Source organism: Ochotona princeps, chromosome 4 (genome assembly GCF_030435755.1).
Source record: "Ochotona princeps isolate mOchPri1 chromosome 4, mOchPri1.hap1, whole genome shotgun sequence".
Taxonomy (NCBI): Eukaryota; Metazoa; Chordata; class Mammalia; order Lagomorpha; family Ochotonidae; genus Ochotona; species Ochotona princeps.
The window spans coordinates 87,117,104-87,137,181 of NC_080835.1; the positions used below are offsets into that span (position 1 = coordinate 87,117,104).

General features: G+C 34.9%; 1 protein-coding gene across 1 annotated transcript in view; it reads right to left on the bottom strand.

Moving 5' to 3' along the window:
• CNTN5 (contactin 5) overlaps positions 1–20,078 on the bottom strand; it is a 394,493-nt gene that overhangs the window by 93,077 nt on the left and 281,338 nt on the right. The window contains exon 6 of the mRNA XM_058663995.1: positions 3,406–3,609. Within this exon, the coding sequence (XP_058519978.1) occupies positions 3,406–3,609 (204 nt within the window). The remainder of the gene's footprint in view (positions 1–3,405; positions 3,610–20,078) is intronic.

Consider the following 20,078-nt stretch of genomic DNA (forward strand, 5'->3'; position numbering starts at 1 on the left):
CAGAACAATATGATATTGAGAATACATAGTGCAATATATATATATATGTGTGTGTGTATATATATATATATATATACATATATATATATATATATAGCTTTTTAGCTGTTAGAGCACTGTGATCTGTAGAAACCCTTTTTATATTTGCTGGAGAAAATGCCAAAATATAACACAGGAGAATATCATATGAATAGTTTAGAAAAGAAAGGAAAATGTAAATAGTTTCTTATTTTATGAGGGAAGAAGTAGTAATAATTTTAGTGAGTTAAAATAAAACATTACTGATGTTAAAAAGGCAAAAGAAAACTACTAAATAAATAAGTAGATAAAGATGAGAAAATTATGTATATATTTAGCTTGTGAGAGAGTAAATAGTTATTGTTTGTATGTGTCAGTCAAACAGTCTGGTATTTTTAGCATTATGTGAGAACATAAAGAAGAAAAAGAAATAAAAAAAGCAAGAGCAGAGTTCCATATGAGCATAAAAAAGAGCTAAAAACATAAATCATATCACAAGATGTCTATTGCATTCCTACACATTTTTGAGTCTATATTAAGTGCTATAAATCAGAGAAAAAATGGTATTTGTCTTTTGGGGACTGGCTAATTTCGCTAAGAATATTTGTTGAGTTTTATGATTATTAATGAACTAGGCCTGTGATTACAGAAGGTCTTGATATTATGTCTTTGAAAATAGTAAAGAACAAAGAAGGAGTATTGAGGAAGTGAGATGAAGAGAGAAGAAAGTAGAGTTACCATCTTAGAATTGTACCTGTGGAATACTTGACATTTGTTTTCTATGCATTAATAAAAAGGAAAAAAATGTAAGATGTTAAAAGGCTGAAGGCAGAGGGTATAATTTAATAGCAGTGAGAGTTAGCAGGGTGTTTTGAATATATGCTTTGTGTCACTGTATTTATCTGATATGACTGTGCTACTTGGATAAAAAAAATAAACAAACAGCCACCAGGAAAATAGCAACATTGTCTACTTCAAAGAAGAAAGATATATTTTCTAGCTTATGTGGTAAAACACAACACCCTCATTGGTTTATAAAAATTGTAAATTAGCATATGTTTCTCATGGGTTTTATTAAATGCTAATTTTTTAAGTTCTAAACCAGATTTGTTTGTTTGATTTATAATATAGCTCCATGGGCTCTGGGATATCCTGTCCCCCTCCCCAACTTCCTACCCTCTCTGTCCATTGGTTTCCCCTCTAGTACTACATGGGTGGTCCTTCATGAACAGTCATAAGTCCACCATGCTGTTTAAAATGCTAACTTTAAAATAACATTTTTAGTTTCTCCTGTATTTGCCTTATTAATCTTTTAATACAGTCTGAAATCATCACCCTCAAATGATGATTTGTTTAAGCTACAGATTTTTATAAAAGAAAAATAATGTTAATTGATACGGCAAAATTCATTTCATGATGTGATATTGGTTATATGTGAAAAAGTGCTGAGGCATAATGTTATGAAAAGTCAAGACAGAATGAAAATCAATAGTCAATGAAGGAGGGATTTATCTTGATAAGAAAATGGCAACATATCTCCATCAAAATAGGATAGAGGGATAAACAGGGCAGATGGAGAGGTTGTTATATTTAAAGTTGATAAGTAGGAGATGAACTTGGTAACTCATACTTTACTGAAGTAGGGAATCTGAGGCAATCAGCTTAAAGAAAGCAGAGACGATTCCCAAATCTCGGGGGTAGTAACTCAAACAAAGCAATCTACCGAGATGTAGTGGGGTTGAGATGTAAAGTTGAGGGACTAATTCAGATGGTGATCGTGGACTAATTCTTGCTTAGTGTACAAAATGTTACAAAATTTCAAGTAAGGGTACTATATATTCTTAAGGAATCAATGAGAAAACGTTCAGAAATTCTATGGAAATAGGTTATAGAGACTCCTTTTAATTATAAGATTTTAATAAGGTATATTTCTAAACATTCCAATTGAATCTCTAACCTTTGAGTATTCTTATATAATATTGGGGTCGGTGTAATGTGTAAGTATGTAGACTCATTTCGTTAATAGCAGTAATGGGAAACACAAATCACTTTTCTATCTTAGTACTCCCTTACAGATATTACAAATATTTACCCAAATGACTTTTGTACTACCATCTGTATTTTCCATGTATGCTACCTCATTATATCCAAAAATCAATCCCTGGGTTCACTCTTCTATTCCTTCACCTGTGTTATTGTTTCTTGTGAAGAGAATCATTACTAACACAATGAACTACACAAAAATGTTGAAATCATTTTATATGCTACCCACAATTAGTAATATATGAAATCCTAGTATTGTGTCTTCTGACAATTCCCTTTGCTCTAATTCTGTTATTGGTTTTGTTCAGTCTCTTATCACTACTTGAACAGTTACTTTAAAATATGTATACATGTTTATTTAGTAGTAAAGGCAGAGTCGCAGAGAGTGAGGAAGGTTGGGTAGGCTTATCATTCGGCTGACTCACTCCGCAGATGGCCACAATGCACCTACATAGGAAATCCAGGTTCAAACTATGAGCCAGGAGCTTCATCTGGATCTCATACGCAGGTGCATGGGCCCAAGCTATTGTATCATCTTCTGCTGCTTTTCTCAGGCTACTAACAGGGAGTTGAATTAGACTTGCAGCAACTGGGCCATGAAACAGCATCCATAAGGAAAGCTAGTGTTGCAAGAGGCAGCTTCAATTGCCATGTCACAATGAAATTCTTGTTCATCTTTTAGCAATGCCTTCAGATTTATTGCATGACAATCCAAGCTCTATATCCTATATCAGCTACAATATAGCTTTGACTTCTTTGATGCAATATTTAACTGAAAATGCAATCAATACAAACGAGGTGCTCAAACTTGAAGATATTCCAGATAGATGGCAAAACCTCTAATTACAGAATCATAATTTCTGCTGTATTACACCTAAAAGTTAAGATTCCAACTACTCCTATTATTGGGAGAGTAATAATAACAATTATAACTATTCCATGAAGTGTTAAAAGCTGAACATTCAATTTGAAGCCAGCTAAAATAAAAAATGTAATGAAAAGTGAACCCATAAAAGGCCTGCAATTCTTACACATATGTTATATAGAGGCTCTAAAGAGCAAATAAAAGAACTAAGGAATCTTTTATTACAGTTTTTTTCAGATGCTCACTCCTTTCCTGGCATTAGAGCCACATTATGGTGAATATTTCTCATTCATGGATCATTACTTTCCTCTGACAAGATTTTATGCCAAGGCATGCATAATCTTGGACTGAAATGTATACTTTCTAAGTACAGAAAATGCATTTCTATTTTATTTGTACTAGCTTCAAGTGCTTAGAAAGCAATCATACATCTTTACTTCTGAAATGGCTAACCCTTTGCATCTGGTGATGCGACTTACCATCATTACGTAGAGTGAGTGGCGTTGGAGGACTGAGTACTCGAGCGTTTGTCACTGTGTTTTTCACCAGGCAAATATAGCTGCCAACATCTGATGCTTGGACTTTGGAAATGTAAAGGTTGCCTGTTTCCTGGGAAATGAACCGCCGACTATCTTCCGCCACAAATGAAGGGAACTCATTAAATACCCAGCTATAGATGATCTCTGAAAAACACATAAAATTCAATTATTGAAATGTATGCACTTTCACTAACAAAGCTCCGACAGAGCATTTGTTAAACACTGCTTATATATGTATATATCAAAACAGTATTTTATTAAAATGCCTTTATAATATACTATTTTATATTCAAAGGACTGTTGTGAATGATGACTGTAGTAAGACACTGAGTATTTCTTAGGTATGCTTAGCCTGTATGCATTAATTATTTCAATGTCAATGTATGTAAGCATGTGTTAGATTCTTATCAGTATGATTATTTTGAAAGAAGTAAGTAGACAATTTCCCATCTTCAAGACCACTTTAATGGGCAAAGGTTTGTCAAACTTAGCAAATAATGTGAAAGGAGGAGGTGGCATGAGAGAAGAGCACTTACACAATCATTTTGATCAAGGAAACTCTCTGAGCTAGTTAGGAGACACCTAAACTATGTTCTTTTATTAGTTTGTTCAATAAATAATTTTTTAAAGATCAGTGCCAGATAAACATTGTTCAGGTGATACAGTTAAATATGTGATCACAAAGTTTTGATTATACTGGAGAGAAATAAAGACTATTGAAACAAAGAAATACATGCCAAATGACTGATACATATTAAGAAGAAAACTCAAGCATATTGAGTGTCTTAGAATACATCTAGGCTGAGAAGAACAGGTAAATTTGTGTTCACAAAACTCTCTGCTCAGTCGGCAAGAAAAATGTGCATTGCAGGAACTGGGAGGAGAAATTAGAGGAATGATATGAGTTAGATCATAAAGCTGCCTTCAAAATAGCCATAAATGCACAAAATATTTGCACTGGAATGGTTGTGGTGGCAACAGTAGTAGGGAAATGGTAAGGGGTATTTAGTTCTGAAAAAAAATGTGAAAAGAGAGTTAACACATTCGTTTATGAAAAGGCATTCTGATAGGCAAATTCCAGAGAGGAACCAGCAACATTTTCATAGACATCATTGTAGCAAGATGTATCCTTTGCAATTAGCTGATGAACATCACACCTGACATTGCTTTCCCCCGCCCCCACACAAAAAGTTTCCCTATTGCCCCATATGTATCTTCACATCATTTCGTTTTATTTTGCTCAAGTCCAATGTGATTTTCAGGAGATAGGATGATCGAACCCTGCCTCAGGTATTTAGAGATGATTTAAAATAAAAATACATTTAATCCTTTAAAGTTCATTTAAACTCAGGAAATGAGGAAATGTTATTGCCAGCTTCATAATCTTTCAAATGATATAAACAGCTAACACTTTACACACATTCACAAAAGTTAATATTTCTAGCATTACCCTATGCAAAAATTATTGGCTGGAAAACTGCTTCATAATAAACATCAGAAAAACTGTAAGAAAGATGTGAAATGACACTGGAGCAATAATGACTATTTAAATTATTTGACCTCTTTTCCACAGGAAATGTCAATGATGAACTGAATATGTTGATTTCTAAGGAACGTGGTGCCAACATTTAATTTGCAAGGTGCCACAGAAAGCTCATGGGTAATGTAATTACAGTATAAGCACATTCTATCACAAACTCTTTGGGAAAATCTGAGTATACTCATACTACAGTTCAGGGAGAAGTTAACATTTTTAAAAATTATATTGTATAACCTTATATTATAATCATAATACACAATATAAAAACTCAAATATTTTGGCAAATGTTTTATAAAGAAACCATTTTAGTACTTGTTATTCAGTTGGTGGTCTTTATTGCATGTGGTATTTTATTATTAAAAAAAATAGTTGGCTTTCCTCAAATAAAGCATATACAATCTAACTGAAATACTTTAATAGGTTCTCACACTGCCCTATTAGACTTGAAATTCAAGGACCTCTCCATATTCAATTATGTGAATCTTCTGTTATAATAAAATTTTCGTTTGCTATGTGCACATAATTACAGACATCTTAGTATTTTTGTCATTCCCTTAACTTGAAGTTAAAATTTCAAGGAATTATTTTGTTTTGAACATTTATTGCTATACAGAGAACATATATGAGAGCAAGAGGCAAAGGGAAACACACTTGGATATTTCATTCCTTGGTTCCCATCCCAAATGCTGACCATAGCAGAAATTGGTCTTGGCTGAAGCTAGCAGCCAGTAACTCAATCACATCTCCCACATGGTTGCCATGGACCCAGTTTAACCATGACTTCTTGATTTGTAAGAGGCTGGAACTGGGTGTCAAGCTAGGATGGAAACCCAGGAACATATGTAACACAGGAGTCCAACTACCATTATCAGTGTATCAAACGCACACCTTAATTGCCATATAATTTAATTTTATGTGGTCTTCTCAATTTTGGCTTATTTTAGAAGTAATTTGGGGCAAAGAATGCAATGCACAATGAGGTGATCATTATATCTGTTAAACTTGTAATACTGAATGGTTCCATATTTATAAAGTATTTTTTGAATAGGAAAAAGAGTTCCAGAAAGCTGGCATTTTCTCAAGTTCTACAGATAAATGAGGATTTGGATATTAAGATTGGTTCTTCAAATAAGTTTCAGTTTGATATAGAAAAACATATTTCATTAGCCTAAAAAGGGGGAAAAGTAGAAATGGTAAGTAATAGAAAAGCCGAAAAGGTGGATTTGGACTAGATTTTTTTCTTCAGTGCCTAAAATGAAAATACTAAACTGAGCTAAATATATTTCAAGATTCTGATTTATAATCTCCTATGGGTTTTTCCATTACTAACTTTTATTTGATATTCTTTCCTAAATGTTCTTTACTATCACAAAAATAAGCTTACAGCTATTTCTGGTGCAACGTCACAATCTGAGGATAATAAAAACAATTCACCATGATAGTAAAGTAGTCAGCTGTTATGCTGTAGCATTTATCCCCCTGCACTACTTTGTTCCACAGCAACTTTGCTTGGGCCTTGAAAACAATTTTATATGTGCTGATTTACTGTTTTCCCACTATCTGGAAAACATGATTGCTCCACTTTCTAAGATTCTTTTAAAGCAGCATGTTTAGCAAAAGCAATAAGACCATGTTTTAGAAGTTTTTGTAAATGCTAATGATAATAATAAAATGTAGAAAAAATGTTTATTTTTATCAGGAAGGCAGATTTACAGACAGATGGAGATAAAGAAAGATCTTCCATCAGATGGTTCACTCCCCTTAGTGGCTGTAATAACCAAAGCTGAGCCTATCTGAAGCCAGAAGCCAGGTGTTTCCTCCTGACATCCCACATGAATGCAGCATCCCAAGGCTTTGAGCCATTCTCTGCTGTTTTCCCAGACCATGGGCAGGGAGCTGGATGGGAGGTGAAGCAGCCAGGACAGGAACTGGTTCCCATAAGGGATCCTATGCTTACAAGGCAAGGATTTAGCCACTGAGCTATCACACTAGACCCAGGATAATTGTGGGTTTTTTTAATCATGCAATTTACTTTTTACCTTATATATTTAGCAAGAGAAATTTATTATATTCTTTCAGGATTGAATAGAAAATAAGAGGTTTATCATTTATAATGTGAAATTTCAAATTTTTATGTTAACACTCCTGTTTATGCTATGTTTTATAAAATAAAATAGACATTTCACAGATTAAAAAACAGATTCCAAAGCAGATTACAAGTAGCTAGAGTGTATGTTTTTATTAATTTTATTACTCATTCATCTTTCTAGGTCTTTTGCACAGAATTCCTCACCTGTGTAGGACCTAATGGCTTTGAGCAGTAATGACTAGAGAATCTTATCATGTCGGCTGTAATATCTGGTGACCAACGTGGCAGCTGAAACGCTGGCATGTTAATGCTCTTTGTAATGACTTTTCAATTTCCTTAGTAAGTTGAAATCCTAATATTTGTCTTTTCTCAAGGTCATTGACTGTTCCCACTTTTAAGACATCACAACAAACATTGTGTGATAAATAATTTCAAAGCTGCAACTCAGTTAATTAGGTATGTTAATAGCAATTGAGCATTTTAGAACATGAGAAATCATTATTAAAATCAATTCTCTGTAAATTCTAAGTGAGTCTATGTAGTAGGTTGTTTGTATCTATGAATGTATGTATGTATGCATAAAAGTAGGAACTCTGATTTGGCTACCATCAAATCCTCAAGCATGTACAATTCTGCGTAGGGCACATCTTGGTATAAAATAAATATTTTAAAAGAAAAAAAAGTTTTTGTTATGATTCTTGAATGAGTATATGCTATGTTTAGCATTTAATGACAACTTCTGCGTTAGCCTATGTACCCAAGGTTGTGAAAGCCTCCTTTCAGAACACTTTTGCACTTGACCAAAAGTCCAACTTGAGGTTTTTTAATTAAAAATTAACATGCATGCAATTTGTAGTCATTTAAGGGACATTATAAGATATTACCACCCATGTTATACATACATGCAGGGCAAATATATCTAATTTCTCAAAAAGTCATTAGTTATTTACGATGAAAACATTTAAAAATCCTTTTAGTGTTATGTTGCTTTATGATTTAATTTTTGATGCCTTTGGCCAAAATGGCATTTTACTTGCAAACTCACTCTCATACTATTGATTTCTGTTATAAGTCTTCCACCTTGAATCAGTGCCTTTTTCATTCACTAAGTCTCTACCTCTAGTCCATTTGAGGGCCTGGCATTACTATTCTAATTTTCACTCTCCAGAAAACTCAAAGGACCATTTGTCCTTATAGTTATCAAAATTGGCATCTATTAAATAACATCTGAATAATTCTTCTGCTGTTCTGCAGAATTAGCCATAGAAAATGAGCCCCAAGTTTCATTTCCTATTTCTCTTTAGTAAGGTTAGTTTCATACTGAACTATTCTTTATTTTACTAGTTACTTCTAAGTTTTTGTATTTGGAAAATTTCCAGGTTGGCTGTCTATTGCCCCAGTTGAATGTTCAGGTTTTATGGCTTTATGCCTTGCAGACTCTCAACACAATGGTCTCAATTGATGTAGCATTACAAAACAGGCAGCCCTCTTTTTGCTCCCCTGACAAAAAAGATGATTACTTAAGTGATATATTTGCACATCCATGGTATAAAAATAGAAGTAACCATATGGACTATGATGCTCTTTTCTCATAACTATAGTACTGTTAACAGCAAAAGGTAAGAAATGAGAATGAAATGGCATGCCGGACCCTTGAAGTCACTGAAAAGAATTTCATTGAGTAATTTTTGTGATTCATTTCAACATTTTATAATGTGACTACCAGTTTGGAAACAACCATTCTTCCTAACACTACTTGTATGAATCAGACGCTTTGAGTCAAACAATTTGGAAAGAATGCAATGAATACAACATCTGAGTCAATTGCTAACACAATTAATAACACCGCTTTCCTAAGGACTTTAATTTCTTAATCCCTATCAACTAAAAAATTAGTTCCTTTGTTTTATCAAATACTTAACTTTATGGTTTATGATCAAATTTTCAATCAGTAGGCTGCATGGATTTTTAATATTATCCTTTTCTCATTATTCCTCTAATGTGAAAGTATGTATCTATTAAATTACTGTAATTGGTACTTGATTATAAAATGTAACTCAGTTTATTCTTCACATGTTGATGTGATGTTGCTGAGTGGATAAATGGCCTAAGTGTATTAACTACTTATCATTTTTATTTCACTATTCCATTGTCCATTATGACTGTCCTACTTCTCTTTTGATTACTCGATTGAAGTTCTGATACTTGGGTAGGTGAACTTCATTAATACTAATAGGAATTTTAAAATTTAGACAGATATTTTAGTTTTGGAAAATTCATATCTGATACTAGTGTTTTGGTTTGAGGCTTAATGCCCCAAGAAATAAAGACTCAACAATTAAAAAGGATAAAGTCCAGCAGAAATATAGGTCAGAACCATATCAAAATTTAAAAATTATTCATTTCACTCATATACAGTAAGCTTTACAAAATTAGATTATTAATAGTATAGTAGCAGATTGATTCTTAACCACTGATTTGACAAAGATATAAAACAAAATTTGGCAAAACCTTACTTATCAGAAATCAAATATATGAAAGCACTTTTTATTTTCCTATTTCTATTTATAATTTGGGATCCCACAGTAAGTAATAATTTATGGTATTTGTTTTCTCTGGCAAATCTCACTATGCTTGATACTGGAAGATATGATGCTCTGGACTTAAAATTAATGATACCAAAAGGGAAATTACAGAGCTTTGTCTACATGATTACCTGTTACTACCTAATACAAGGAGATACAACCTGAAATTATAGAAAGAATATTTGACACTACTAATGTATTCATTGATGGTCATAGAAAACAGCTCTATCAACCAAGTAGAGTACACTCCCACCCCCAGCTGTCCAAATACTTACCTGCATATATGTGTGTGTACACCCACACACATAAAACTCCAAGAGAATGTTTGAATGCAGGGTTAAATATAGGCACCAAGAAATGATGTAGGTAGTTTTAAAGTCTGCAATATATAATGCTACCAATGAGCCAAGAAGAAACTGACTTTAGTGAAAGTAATATGATGTGCAATCACAGTATCTTCTGCCACATGAGTTAGATGGAAGCTTAGAGGAGTAATGGGCATTTCATGTTTATGAAGTTGAATCTCTGATAGGTTAATACCCTCATGGATGCTGGAGAGGGAGAGAGGGAGGGAGAGAAATGATTTATTGGGAGAGAGTTTTCTCAGGAAAAAGAATTAAGGAAAATAGGATATGGGGAAAAACAGCAACAGAAGTATCTTTTCTCTGCTAGAGATGAATGTAGGATTAATACCAATTCCTTTCTTGGGAAGCTGGGGTACAAGAATGTAAGATCAAATGATTTTCTACAAGGACACTTTCCGAAGAAAGGTCAGAAGCCAACACGCATTGCTTTCTTAGGCTGCATGCACTCATTAGTCAAATGAATCATGTCTGGGTCCATCACCCACAGAATCAAGTAAACTTGTGTGATACTCAGTGATAGTCAGGCAGTGACCTTTTAACATATGAGACATGGGAAAACCAAAATACTTGCTCAAGAATTACTGTGATTAATAATGTGTTCTTTAAAAATTCATTAGATTGATTTATATATGTGCAATCTAATTTTACAAAATCAAAGCCTATGCCTTAAAACAGTGAAGAATTAGAAGAGTACCTGATTTGCACACACTGGGACAGTAGTAGGTAGCTAATTATTTGTATTAGCTATTAATTTCCAATCTAATAAAACCACAGTCACAGAGTCACTTTAGTCTTAACTATGTAAAACATTAAAGATGCATACAGCCAGCTGACTGTCATTTGTAACAGTGTGTCTGAATTGTAGATGGTTATAGATACAAAAGCATGGTATCACACAGTTACAAATACACATACATACTCCTGTGTCTCACACTTGGATTTGCAGGATTCTCCAAATATTTAATTAGGAAAAGCCTCAGGGATACCAATTTTTAAATTGACAAGTGTTTTCTAGCATCAACAGAAGTCCACAAGATGAGAGTGTTGGATCTGTAGATTGTATTTGCCTTAGGCAATACTCGATGATGGAAGAAAGAATCTTGGTTCACAAAATAAAGTTCTCTTGCTTTCCTGTGTTTTATTCTGTAAAAATTACCTTTTACCAAGAATAATTGTCTTTTCATACAACTAAATTTTAATTTACTATCAAAGAAAGTTTGCAAGTATTAAAATCCTATTTTTCATTGACAGTAAAATTTTAAAGATTAATTTCATGTAATGTAAATTTTATGGTATAAACTTGGAGATTTATTACAGTATACATATTAGCAGAAATAAACATAAATGATATAAATTACATTTCTTCTGCATAGGTGAGGCAGAGAGGCCAAACCCGATAGAGTTATGATTTGCCTAAATTTTGCAAGTCAAATGTGGAACGTTGGTTGCTTTAGGGTGACATTTATCATATGGGTGCAACAGAGATTCTTCAGGTAAGATAGATTATTACAGTGGGACTGATTGCCCCTCAACTTATTCTTACACACAAGGTAATTTTTCACAAATATTCTTTGTGCTTTCACAGCTCAACTAACATTCATTAATCCTTCATGCAAATTCTTAATGATTTTATAAAGATAACTTATTTGTCATTTTGCCATGCACCATATAGAAATAATAGAAATTGTCTATTTATCAAGAACACTGAAAGGTTTATTTTCTGCTTCCAGGGGTTGCCCATTAAACTCACCTGCTTCAGGAAAAAAGGAGCTTAACATAAAACACCTATTTATCTCCGTTGATATGTTATACTGTAATAAATATTCAAATTATTAGTCATTCAAATTCACATAGACAAAGTTTGGCTAGTTTTTAAATTCATTGGGTAAAATAGAAAATTCAATGTTATAGTAATATTAAGAGTTATTTAAGAAATGTTTAGAATTTATTTTCTTCCTCATTCTTCATGTTTCTTTGTGAAAATAGAGCATGTCTTAATTTGTATGGTTATGTTTGTATCTTAGTCTAAGCAGTTAATGAATTAGTAATTGTGAATGAGACAGTTTCATGCTGAATATCAAGGGTTCTGACAAATTAAAAACATACACAGAAATATGCCCTTGGAAAATAGATACATTTACAGTGATTAAGAGTGACAGCTAGGCTGTTGCAGTAGCCTAGAGGCTGAAGTCTTTGTCTTTCATGTGCCGGGATCCCACATGGTTGCTAGTTTGTGTCCTGGCTGCTCCACTTCCCATGAAGAAGTTCCTGGCTCCTGGCTTTGGGTCAGTTCAGCCCCACCCATTGACGTCACTTGGTGAATAAACCAGCCGACAAAAGATCTTCCCTTCTATCTCTCTCTCTATATATATATATACTTCTATTCATCCGAGATATTTGTTACACAAATACTATGGAAATAAGAGGTTTAAATTGGATTAGTTATTTTTCCACATTCCTCTAATCTTTCAATTTGTTTTTTATAATCTCATTTAATTTGTTTCTAACTTTGGGCTTTCCCCAAACTGTTTCCATTCTTCATTGTCTACTAATAAAAGAGCAAATATTAGTTTCCAGATATGCAAATGTGTTCAAACCAAAACTCCTACTAAGTATCAGTTGCTATGTGTCTGAGTCTGTATTTTTTCTCCACAACTTTGAGCTGTTGTGTGATGTATTTTCCCACAAGCCAATTTTCCCTAGTTCGTTGTTTAATAATTTGGGTCATTGACTTAGTGATAGTTATCTCAAATCCCAAAACTACAAGGGACTCTAATAGATGAAATAAAAATAAAGTTTTCCTGAATCCAAAATGGCTACATAATATTTAGTTTATAGTAGGAAAATTTAAAGGTCTGTAGAGATTACTATAAATTCAATACAAAGCAGTGACTGAATGGATTTATTTACTCAAACCACTGACTTAGGAATTTACTATTGAAGATGAAAATGAGGGATTCTGTTTGTAGTGACTTAAGTGTTTATCACTTAAGTGATAAGAAATGTTTTTTAGTTATCTAGCTTTCTATTCCAGCTGGGAGGTCTAAGGAAGAACAAAGCTACATATGAGCCAACTTGCTGAGCATATGTAAAGGTGGAAGTTAATGTTGAACTGCAGAGGAAAACACGGACTCTCCACTAATGCAAAAACATGTTTGAATCTCTGAGTCCTCACCCAGGACCAACACAGAGAAGCTCACAAAAGGCATTAATGGAATTTCAGCAGTCTAGTAAGCAGTTAAAATGTTCCTTTTAATCCAATACTATATAGGTATAAATATGCAGAAATATGTATGTATGTATACTTTTGCATATACATTTTTCCTTCTGTTTATCCTATGTACCGAATCAGCCTAGTAGCCCCTTAAAGAACCTCTAAGATATTACTTCTTACTTAAACATCTGTTTATACATAGAATAGGCATTTGGCTTGGCATGAAAGGAATACAGCTATGTGCTGCTCTTAATGTGCCAGGCAAAATGCAAATTATGAAGAATTAAACATCTAACTTTAATACTATTTGAGCATGTTGCTCTACAATGTTGGTATCTTCCTCTGAATTACAGGTTGATAGTTTTGCTCCTTATCTATGCCATGCACCTATCAACAAACCTTCAGTTACTCTCTGCAAGGGAATTTAAATCCTTCTTTTGCCAGCACCCTTATCTTTTCTAACCATCCAATACTGTCATCCCCTCTTCAATATCATCAGACAAGGAAACACCCACTTATATAGCTCTTAGATGTTATTTTCTTGGACTAAACATAATTCTTTGCCTTCTCTGCAGAGTCACAAACCTGGGTACAAGCCTAAAAAACACAGCATGTTCTCAAAAAAGACCTCAGGGCCTTAATGTATAAGTAATTCTTCTTTCCTGAAATTCTGTAGACATATCATTAACTTCTGTCTTAGCATGCTCAATTTGTACCAGCTTTACCAGAAATATCATTAATATCCTGATTCCACTCTCAAAAGTATTGTTTCAGTGTGGATAAAAAGTGAATTATGTAATCTGTTCCCAACACTCCATCTACATGATGCAATCCTCTTGCTATGGTGCTGTTTCTGTTCTATGTGGAAACATCACATTTCTAACAGATTACAGAGTAGTTACAATATCATATCTTAATATAAATGTGGCACCCAAATAAAACATTTACACCAACTTTAGAAATTTTATAAAGGTTATATTACCAAAAAAAAATACAAAGGATAGCTGGAATTCCCCTCAATATCATTGCTTAAATCCCCTCTAAGTTGCCTAAAATCATGGCCAACTCACTATCGTGACCTGTAAATAGTTAACGAGTTCCTTCAGCAAGACAAATAGCACATTGTCTTATTTCAGCATTGGTGAAATAGTAGGTCTTATATTTTAAAACACAAAATGATAGCCAAGCTTTACAACTGGACAAACACTATCCCAGTAATATGTCCATCAAAGTTACGTCAGGGAAGAAATCAAACTGCTATGCATAAAGTGACTAAGGCGGGCCCGGTGGCGTGGCCTAGCAGCTAAAGTCCTCGCCTTGAACGCCCCGGGATCCCATATGGGTGCCGGTTCTAATCCCGGCAGCTCCACTTCCCATCCAGCACCCTGCTTGTGGCCTGGGAAAGCAGTCGAGGACGGCCCAAAGCTTTGGGACACTGCACCCGCGTGGGAGACCCAGAAGAGGTTCATGGTTCCCGGCATCGGATTGGCACAGTATCGGCCCGTTGTGGCTCACCTGGGGAGTGAAACATCGGATGGAAGATCTTCTTCTCTGTCTCTCCTCCTCTCTGTATATCCGGCTTTCCAATTATAATAAAATCTTAGAAAAAAAAAGTGACTAAGGCGATACTAATAATGTTGATATTGTTGAAACACTGTGCCTAAAATATTCTTTGTGACTAGAGTGTAGTATCATCATGAAATATTACTCAGTCTTTAAAAAAATGGATAAAATCCTGACATTAAAAAAAATTATGGAACTTGAATCCTTATACCAAATGAAACAAGCCAGACCCAGAAAAACAAAAATCAGTTGATTTCTCTTATTTGTAGCAGTTAATATAAAACATAGAAAAAGTTTGGATGCAATTTCACTTGACACATAGTATAAATATTGCTTCACAGGGTCATACCTTGTGATAATTCCCCACATTATGAGCGTTATGGTTGTCATTTTTTGATACTACTATATATGTTTCCAAGAAAAATATGTGTACATACTGTTTGCATATGAAGTGAATGTAGCAAAACATTATTATTAAACTTGAAAGCGAAAACAAACTTATCTTTAAAAACACTATTCTCATAACTTCATAAGAACACTAAGGTATTGGCCCAATGGTGTCAATAATTTGGATTTTCCTGTGTAAGATCAGGTAAGTGATATGTATGTATCTGCAGTTGGGATCCTACCAAGTTAATACAATGAAGATTTCCTTGTCAAGGAAGAGTCAGCTCTACTGTCCAACTAACTGCTTTGAAAACAATTCATATGGATCACTCCCTGTCTTTTTTTTTTTTTCTCATTGTGGGTCCCAGCCATAGGAAAAATTAGCCAGTATTTATTTTAAGACTTTCAGTCTATTTGAATCACATAAACACTACCCCCAAAACCGCAGACAAGTCTCTAAGAAACAAAAATAATGATGAACATTTCAGTGTAGGCTAAACCAACAGCATACCTTGTTCAATTTCCTGGATTAACGCAAATGATTAAACATCAGACTGAAATACTGCAATACTAGGGACCAGTGGCTTTCCACTGGGACAGTCAGATTCCCATCAGTATATTAGCCCATCTTCTTAATCTGTCAAATTTCTGGCTTCAGCTACACCTAGGTTCGGAAAGAAATCATGTCCTAAGGGAAAACTGAAGCACCCAAGTACATTCAAAATAAAAGCAGCCCATACATTCCCCTTATCTTTTCACCTTATACTTTCTCCTATGGCCAGTATGGAGCCACTGAAATGGCACCCAGGTTGGTCACTGTTGACATAAACTGGAGCACAGCCTGAAAATATGCATGCCTGATACACAGCTCTGTCACTACTGCCTATTTTGCCTGCATCAGTTCTGTGTTAATTGGGTAAGATCAGCCAACTTTCCCTACCCAGGTTTCCATTCTCCCTGAGGGGAAGAACAGCTCCAGTGAATGACCCACCATGTCTAAGGGCACACATTTTTGACGCTTGTTAGCTTCATGCCTCTTTGCAATAGACAGGAACAGTGTAAGAAAAAGTATTTACATTGCTATCTTCCAGAGCAGCTTTGCACAGCAATCTGGGGACTCGAGCTCCTAGCCTTTTGCTTGTCTTCTGCATGTCATCCATGGGCATATTCCAACTAGAATTACATCTCTTGTTAAAGCTTATGAGTCTATAGGCATAATGTTTAATAGGATATAAAGGAGGTATCCATTTGAAAAGGCTGTCCAAAATTTAATAATTCACAAAGACTTAGAACCAGCTAAAGAATTTTTATCATCATTGTCTTCATTTGAAAAGAATGAAATCAATTTCATTTGAAATAATATGAAGTATTCTATATGCACTGTATTAAACTGAGTAATCCATATATGAGTCTAGACTTTTTCCAAGCATGTTTCATGTGTTAAGAATTCTACTATTGTTTTATTTTCTTGTCTGTAACTGAAAACATGTATGTTCTATGCCATATTTCTATTTGGCTATGCTTAGTATTTAAAGAAATCCCACATTGGGCTTCAGTCATATCCAGGAATGCTTTACTTATGTGATGACACAGTACTGACAATAGTGCTTAAGACTTTCTTTTCTTCACTTTCTTAGTTCATGGCTGCTTTGTCTGCAGAAACTATTATTGCCCATATGTCCTGACCCTCACTGGGATGCCAGCCTTCCAGAGGGCTGGAGGGAGATAAGGCTATGGTTTTAATATTGCTTCTGCTTTTTAATCAGGCTCACATAGAACTGTGTCATAAGCACAGAAAGTCTGAATATCTTTCCATCTCATCCAAAATTATTTGCAGCTAAGCACGTTACAACAGGCAATGTGTCTTTTTGTAGAAAGGAAAAGAAAAAGGTTAGGTTATTTTGAGGACTAATTGGACGATGCTCACCAGGTACCTATTCTACTCCAAAAGGGAGAAAAATGTATACAGTCCTAGAATTTTAGTAAACAAAAACAAACCAAAGGAAATTAACTAGATGCTTGCTTAAGCAACAGGCTAATTGTATTTTAAGTAGATCAGCCAGTGGGCAGGTGAATGTTAATGTCAATACCCATTGCTATTGATCTCTCTTTGATCAAGATTTTTTTTAAACCTCTACAAGTGTCTTCAGCAGGAGGCCAAAATAATGACCCTGCCTTCGAAACATTGAAGACAGACTGGGCTGTGTAGTTGAAGCTCTTCTGCTGTGCAAAGACCCTTTCTTGAAATAGGTTTGATAGAAGAAATAAGATTTCTTATTTCTGGTGGACAAAATGAAACTATAGAAGGGGAGACAGAACATCAGTAAAAGAAAGGCAATGACTGGCTTTTAGGACAGTGAAGAACTGGCTTTCAGCAAACCAAAATGAAAGAAGGTTCAAGAAACAGTCTCCATGCTCCACCCACAACATCCTCAACACAGGGCTAGTTAATAGTCTGGCAATTTGGAGGTTATAGTTTTTTTCAAGGATAAATACAATAATGCAACAGAGCTAAAAGGTATATTTCTCCATTACTGCACAGATGACCAAAGGAAGCTACTTTACATTGTTTTACTCACTTAGAACAGCACTTGCAACAGTATACTTATCAACAGCATTGACAGTGATTGTTTCACCAGGAAATCCCACTTTGAAAGGAATTTAGTTTAAAGAAATGTTTACAAATACACAAATGTTTCCAACAATGTTCAGGGTGAAGTTCCCTACAATAAGAATCTTTTTTAAAAACATCTCAAATTTCTAATATCAGTATAAATTTACTTGTAGTATCCCTAAGTTGAAGATGAAATAATTTTTGAAATGGACTATTTCTGGCATATTTCTCATTGAGAATAAAATCCAATTAATAATGTACATGCATTTATGTAATAAATTAGCATTTTCTGACACTTATTTGGTGTGCATGTTTTGGGGGGAACTAACAAAAGATCCACTGAAAGCATTTAGGTTTGCTCTCCTTATGAAATGCTGGTTCAGAAAAGCTAACTGGAATATACTACTTTCAGTCCATCAGAGAATCTGAATATTATTATTTATTAATTCTTTTGTAACTTATAAACATTCTGATATGGATGTGAATATACACACTTGTGAAAATAAATGTGCTACAAATGTATTTCCCCTTTGATAATTTTACTAATTATAAACATGTATATTTTTCATGATTCATACTTTCACGTTATTTTGTCAATGTAAGTATATGTCTAAATTATCATATTTTAACTTTCAACTTTATTGTAGATCATTTTCATTCCTGTTTGGATAATTTAGCAAATAAAAAAATGATCTATCTTTTGATAGGAGCAGTGCCAGGCAAAAGCAGCAGGTCTAATATTTATCCTGGGAAAATATATAAACTATGTCTTCATAAAAAAGATTGATCTACTTCTTTGAAAGGTAGAATTACACAGAGAGAAAGAGAAACAAAGCGATCTTCCAATCCCCTGGTTCAACCCCAAATAGCCCAACCACCGTGACAGGGCCAGGTCAAAGTCAGCAGTAGCATTTTTTGGAACACGGACATGTGTGCAGGTGCCTAGTGCTCAGGGTCATCATCTGCTTAATTCCCAGGTGCATTAACAGGGAGATGGATCAGAAGTGGCACAGTTGGGACTTTAACCAGTACCCTTATCTGATGCTGGTGCTACAGGATGTACCTCAACCCGCTATACCACAGCACCAGCCCCAACAGTCACATCCTCTATCATACACTCACGCTCTTCTGACATTAACTGGAATTTTTACCAATTATCAATTGTAATTTAACAAAGTAGCTGGATATATTTTGCAATGGTGTTTCCTAGAGACTACAAATAGATACACTGTCTGGGTAAAGTAAATGATTCTGGGGTGAGCATTTTCACTAAGTAGGTTAAGCCAGGGGCTATGATATCAGCATATCATGGGAGTACCGTTTCACGTCCTGGATGCTCCACTTCTGACTCAGCTTCCTGCTAATGTGCCTGGGAAGGCAACAGAAGATAGTCCAAGTGCTTGGGTCTCTGCTACCCATGTGGGAAACCTGTATGAAGGTTCTTTCTCCTGGCTTTGGCCTGATCATTAGGGGAGGGAAACAGTGGATAGATAATACCTGCTTCTTCCTCTCACTTTATCACTCCACCTTTAAAATAAACAAATAAACTATTTTAGGGCCTGGTGCGTTAGCCTAGTGTATAAATGCTAGTCTTGCATATAGCAGGATCACATATAGCACCGGTTCATGTCCGAGCTGGCTCCAAATCCCATCCAGCTCCCTGCTTATGGCCTAGAAAAGCAATAGAGGGCTCGGCAGCCTGGCCTAGTGGCTAAGGTCCTCGCCTTGATCCCATATGGCCGCTGGTTCTAATCCCAGCAGCTCCACTTCCTCTCTATCTCTCCTCCTCTCAGTATATCTGACTTTGTAATAAAAATAAAATAAATCTTAAAAAAAAAAAAGATTTATTAAAAAAAAAAAAAAAAGAAAAGCAATAGAGGATAGTCCAAAGCCTTGGGACCCTGCACACAAATGGTAGACCCTGAGAAGGCTCCTGGCTCCTGAGTTCAAATTGGCTCAGTTCCAGCCATTGTGACCACTTGGGGAATGAACCAGCAGGTGAAAAGATCTTTCTTTGACTCTCCTCCTCCCTGTATTCTGCATTTCCAATAAAAATAATCAAATTTTTTTTAAAGATTTATTTATTTTATTACAAAGTCAGATATACAGAGAGGAGGAGAGACAGAGAGGAAGATCTTCCATCCGATGATTCACTCCCCAAGTGAGCCGCAGTGGCCGGTGCACGCCGATCCGATGCCGGGAACCTGGAACCTCTTCCGGGTCTCCCACGCGGGTGCAGGGTCCCAAAGCTTTGGG